The following is a 6,339-nucleotide window of genomic DNA, read 5'->3' on the forward strand; positions in this document are numbered from 1 at the left end:
CAGAGGGTGTGGGCCTACTGCAGTATCCTTAGTCAGGGAAGCATGCTTTCACTTGCATGTCTGATCAGCTCTGCTTGATGATGGTGAGAGGACTAGGGGGCAAGAAACCATGTCCCTCATCCCACTGGGATACTATCGATGCACCTAAATTTTAACAAAAGTATTTGTAACTGGTATTTAGATGTCTAAAATAAATATTGATGACTAACTTTAGTTAGTCAAGTTGGATAATTGAGCATTAAACAAACAAGTCATATAGTGACTGCCATTAGTGAGGCATTATGCAAATTAAAATAATAGTCATCTAGTCCATCCCTCCTCCATGAAGACAAAGTTTTAGACCCTACATTACACTTCCTATTGCTTTGTCCAATCTACTTTGAAATGTCAGAAATGATGGAGCATCTGGTACTTCACTTGGGAAACTATTTCAAAGCTTAGTAGACTTTATTGCCAGGAAGTATTCCCTGATATTGATTAAATGCTTCCGTGAATTGAGTTAAGGCTGCAATTTTGTCATGTCAGCTGTTAGCTAATGTAGTAGGATGAGCTCAGTGAAAAGTTCAAAAGTTGTGGGAATATAGTAAGCAAAAGGCCAAAAATCAATGACATTTTTTATACTCAAACTATCCTATATTTCTCCATTTTCATGCACACAAAAGGAAGAGTTCATGTTCTGTAAAAGTTTTGTTCATAAGAATTGCCGTACTAGTTTTAGAAAATGAGAGGGGGAAATTGAACCTGGGTTTCCCACATCCCATGTGAGTGCTCTAACTACTGAGCTAAAACATAATAAAGTGGGTGGTACCACCACCTCCAATGGCCAGATTTGAATGGGATCCAACCCAGTAGGCAGCCTATGAGCATGCATACAGGATCAGGCCCCATATGCAATTTAAGTGGATGAATGCTTATCTTCCCTGGGTTTGTGAATTGCTCTAGGACTTAGGAGGGAAATAGACATCTGGATTCCCAGAGGGAGGCAACAATGCACATGCTCAGAGACAGAAACATAGGCACCTAGGACATTTTTACTCTGAAAACTTAGGCATCAAGTGAGTGTGTACAGGGTTTGGCAGAAGTCCTGTGGATTGCAGTGGAGCCAAAATTGGGGCTAAGGCACCTTTGTGGATCTGGGTAGATGCAATATAAATAAAAACCACTATTGTTTAATATTAGTTGTATTTAAGGTTTGAATCTGGCATACCCCGTTTCCATTCACTAAACCCTGAATTCTTCTGCTGAAGTTTTAGAACTGGCTTTATTTTTTTCTTCTTCAGGCATCATAAAAGGAGGAGGAGGATTTGAACCCCTAACATAGAAGATTTCAGCACAGGGATTCTGACAATTAAAACTGTCAAGAGTTGAATGCCATTTTTGTAAAGCAGAATATCCACCCTTCTAAATCTTAAGGTTTTTTTCTCTTTTGTTTCCTAATTCACTTTTGTATGTATACTGCCTGATATTATATAATATATGCACAATTGCATAGATTCTATGAAGATGTGAGCTGATTTGTGAGTCTGTCATGTATAAAAGAAAGATTTCATAGGGCTTGACCCTGAGACCCTAACACAAATGATCAGTCCCAATTAAGTTAATAGGACTACTGATGTACCTAAATGTTGCAGGGTTGAGTAATTAGGGGCGAGCACCCAATTGAAAATCAGCCATATAAAATATCCCTAATAGAGGAAGTAGATAATGAATAAGTCATACTACTTCAAGGTTAGCCATTAAATACAATAATCAGCATGCGATCAAATGATTAAAACATATACAAAAATAAGTGAGTCATTCAGAGCAACTCAAATATCTCTTTATCGGTGTTCTATTTCACAGCATGCTTGATAGATTAAGGGCCCAATACTGCGACTATCTTTTACATGGGTAGCCCTTACACATGTGAGCAGGCCCATTGATTTCAATGGATCACACTCTACATCCCACAGAAGACACTCAGCATTTTAATAAACACCCTGTATCAAAAACAATTGTATGAGTTACAACAGTGTGTTTATCACAGTCAAAAGGAAATCTTATCCAGGGTTATAGATTCAGTAATTACCGGTAGATTGTGAAGAGATAAATGGAGGCATTCTACAGAGTTTCTGACATGTATTTAGTACAGAGCTTACATAATGGTTTGCTAATTAGACATTAAACCCCAGAAGATGGAGACTTGCAAGAGACTACTGGAAACAAATGATCCCTTTACGGGGAAACTACGTAATACTTATGGAACTTCTTTCCCCAAAAGCATACATATCTGATGGAGAACACAGTCTTCTCTGCAGCATAGACAAGCTAATGCTTCCAGAAAACATGGTGCTAAACACAGCAACAATTTTAGTAACTGAATCAAATTACTGAGTTTTTACATATTATGCAATGAGCTTTCCACACTACTGTTCATACCATTTTTTTTTTAAAAAAAGGTCAGTCCTTATTGTGTGTTAGATTACCATCAGTATACTTGTCATCTATTTCATCTGAGTCTATCAGCATAAAATGTTCCACCTGTAAGGCAGAAATCTATTTAATTCATAAACTAATATCACATAAAATATTATTCTACTGTATATATCATTTAAGAGTCCAATTCTGCAACTACGTATACTCCTGAATAACTTTAATCATAGGAGTAGTCCACTTGATTTTAATGGGAATACTCACATGAGTAAAGTTACTCATGTTCTACATTTGCCTAAAATTCGAGACTCTGCCACAATTACTCACTTTAGTTTGAACTGTGAGCCTGGCTGCCCACTCATGCAGGGAAACAAGGGGGCATAATGATCCTCCTTAATTGCCTGCGCATGCTATCCACATCACCAGACCCTGTGCAGGCTGCTACATTCCCTTCCTAGGCAGGAAGGGCGTGGATGGACAAGTGGGGAATAGGTGGAGCTTGACTCCCCGCTCCACTCTCCACATGCACCTGCCAGTGCAGCTAAGCTAGCATGGAAAGGGGAAAAAACTATTCCAAGAAAAGAGCTAATGCAGCTTACTGCCCCTAGGGATCAAGGACAAAGCAAGGATTGAAGCGTGACTCTGAGAGTCACAATTTAGTGACTGCTCTGCTCCTCTCATAGCTGTGCTGACCTTTACTTGGGCTTGAATGCAAGGTTCCAGTACATCCCATTGAGTGATACATCACTCTGCAAATAGTCCCTTTGGAACCAAGGATTTAATAAGAATCTCTCTTTCATTTCTTTTGAAAAATGTACTATTTAACCTACTTCTTTCTTTAATAGAACAGTGTAACTATTTGATTTAAACAGGTGTATCCCTTTCTATGACAGTCACTCACTATTCTATGTATATGAAGAGACTGATGAATTGCTTACTTACACTATCAACCCTTTTAAGCACATTTATTATTTCAGAAAGTACTACTATAATTGCAATTAATAAATTGTACAAAGGCATCCAACCAATTCTTATGAAGTAGTAAAACAACTAATTCTTCACAAGAATTGATTTTTAATATGAATACAGTTCTCCCTATATGTTTATTATTGTACCTTTTGGAAATACATTTTTATTTTAATTGTATATTTTGATGTTTGAAAGCGAATCAAAATATTTTGACATTAACATTCTAATTGAATATTACATTTACCGTTTTAACTATAAAAAGTCATATTGCACTCTAATTTTATGAAAAAAATGTATGTGCAGTTAAAGTCTATAATATACTTAAATCATAAGCAAATTTTGTATAGTATTTGAAAAAATAGAAATAAGTGATTTCTGAGTTCCTTTGAAGCATGAACTCCAATATATTCCTGGCATAATACAATAATGTGACACTATGTGAAACAAAATAAGCTTTTCCTGATGTGGGCAAGGTCATTTTCCCCTCTCTGAGAATACTACAGAACCTTTTTAGCTTTATATTACCTGACAGACCTCATGAATTTGGAAATGCTTTCAAACCAACTATTAATGGATTAAATTGAAAAGGTCATCGATTCTTAACATTGTCTGCTTCTTCAGCATCTTTTGTGCCCTTTCTGTGCACAATTATATTTTCTACGGTATATATGGACATTGACATACTTCATATTCCAGGAAACACAAGGGCAGAGATTCCAAGGTTATGCTTAGCATTGGCCCGGGATTTTCAGAAACCATATCATTCAGCACCACGGCTAGCTCCCACTTAGGGACCGGGTAGAAATTCTCCCTGTTTTCCTTCTCCCCAGTACACAACGATAGCTCAAGGTGGGAGCGCTCTCTAGATGACTTTCAAGCTCCAGGTAAATTAAATAGGAACAAACCTCTTTCTGTGCAAAAAAATCATTAAGCAAACCTCCATTCCCCCTCCGTCCACCTAGCCCTTGTTCAAGTCCATGCATTTTATTCACATGGATATATAACCTTTAAATATTTCTGAACAGCTCACGCCGTGCGTTCAGCATCAAATGGCAAAGCTCGAACAGCGAGTTCTCACTCTAAAATAACGTGACAAGGGATGTCTGTCTCAAGTGTTTGCAAAATGCACCGACTGGCAAAAAGTACCCTCCAGCTGTTTTCGCACCAACTCTCGTCTTGAGCTTTGCCTCTCTACCTTGCCTGTTTCCTTCTTCTCCCCGTGAAGCTGTATATTACATAGATTTGGGACCGGAAGAGACCCCCCCCCCAAAGTTGTAATCACAATGTAAGCCAAGGTCGTCGGGCGTTTTTGGAAACACTTCTCCTCCCCTCCCCCCTCGGGGACTCGGAAGCCAGCGCTGGGTTTCAGGTCCTGCCCTTGCACAGCCCGGCGGGGCTTCGTTGCTGGCCATGGCACCGGGTTCCTACGGCGTCTGAAGACAAGAGATGCCAGATGCCGCCCCAGGCTATCCCGAGGCGTGCGCGTTGGGCACACGCTCAGAGCCACACTCCAGACGCGGGACCATGCCGCCTGCCCCCAGGCAGCTCCTTTCCACTCCCCCCCCCCCCCCCAACGCCTTTCCTCCCAGAGAAAGTCCCCAGCGCACGGCCATTAGACACGCTGCAGGGTGCGCACAATGGGGGACTGGCGTGACCCGGGGCGCGCTACAAACGGCGGCGCTCTGCACAGCTGGCTGCACTTTATTTGCCAAAGTTTGTCCACGCGCTGCCTGGGGGGGGGGTCCCTTTCCTGTTCAGAGGGGAGCCGGGGCGGGGGTCCCTGAGTGCAGAAGGCACCTGTGAGCCGGGTCCCTCGCCCCGGGGCAGCCGGGCGGGTCTCTCCCCGGGGAGCGCGCGGGGGGCCCGGACTCACCTGAAGTCGCTGTAGGGGTGTATGATCCAGAACCCCGCAGTTTTAACCCTTTCCTGCTCCTTCTCCACCGCCTTCTGGCTGCCGAACATGCGGAGGGAGAATTTGTTGACCCCGGGCTGCAGCATGGAGGTGAACTGGCGCTGCATGAAGCCATACTGCCGCCCGGCGCCCTCGGCCTCCTCCAAGCCCACCCCGGGCTCCTCGCAGCCGCTGCCGCCGTCCACTTTGAAGCACACCGAGTTGCCGTGCTCCTTCCCGCCGCCCGGGCTGCCCAGCGCCGGCTTCGCCTGCAAGGCGTTGGCGCTGCTGCTGCCATCGTCCCGGCTGCCGGGCGAGGAGCTCGGCTTGCCCGCCTCCATGCTGTGCGCTCTCCAGCCTGGCCCGGGCTCCTGCAGCACTGGGAGTCCGGGGCAGCGCAGCCAGCGGGCCGGCCGCCTCCCTCCCTGCCGCCGCCGGTGCCTTTCAGCAGCTCAGCCCCTCTGCTGCTCCTGGCATTGCGAGCCCAGCCGGCACTGACACGCCGGGGACAGAGGGAGGGAAGCCGCGGCGCTCGCACCGCTCCCTTCGCCTGCCCTCTGCTGGCGGCAACGCCGCACCGCGCTCTGCTCGGCCGCCCGCTTCCCTTGGCCTGACATTGAGCGCCCCGCAGTCCTTGAGGGGCTCGGGAGCTGGGAGGGGGAGAAGGGGAGGGCGAGAGAGAGACTCTGTGTGTGTGTGCGCGCGCGCGCCTCGCTCCGTGTGTCTATCTTTAACTGCACGTGTGTCCCCCTGGAAGCGGATGTGTGGGATTGCGTGTGTCCACGGGAGTGGGAGCCACGGACTCAAAATCAGGTTGTGTTGTGCCTGGTGTATGCAGCAGAGCCCTGTGTGTGTGCACGGAAAGCACCGGCGCATGCCCCTGCTGCCTGTGTTGCACATGGGCCTGTTTCGGTGGTCACAGTGTGGGGCCACAGTGTGCCTTTTGTCTGGGGTTGTCACTCTGTGCCTGTGGGTGGGAGAGAGAGAGAGACTGCATTTGTGTATGTGTGTATGCGCACACCTGTGCAAACAATTTTACAAGAGAAAGACTCAGAAAGAGTGGTGAT

General features: G+C 45.4%; 1 protein-coding gene across 1 annotated transcript in view; it reads right to left on the reverse strand.

Moving 5' to 3' along the window:
• HCN1 (hyperpolarization activated cyclic nucleotide gated potassium channel 1) overlaps nt 1–5,613 on the reverse strand; it is a 291,636-nt gene extending 286,023 nt beyond the window's left edge. Inside the window, exon 1 of the mRNA XM_065406546.1 lies at nt 5,255–5,613. Within this exon, the coding sequence (XP_065262618.1) occupies nt 5,255–5,613 (359 nt within the window). The remainder of the gene's footprint in view (nt 1–5,254) is intronic.
• Nucleotides 5,614–6,339: the final 726 nt, after the last annotated feature.

Source organism: Emys orbicularis, chromosome 6, assembly GCF_028017835.1.
Source record: "Emys orbicularis isolate rEmyOrb1 chromosome 6, rEmyOrb1.hap1, whole genome shotgun sequence".
Taxonomy (NCBI): domain Eukaryota; kingdom Metazoa; phylum Chordata; order Testudines; family Emydidae; genus Emys; species Emys orbicularis.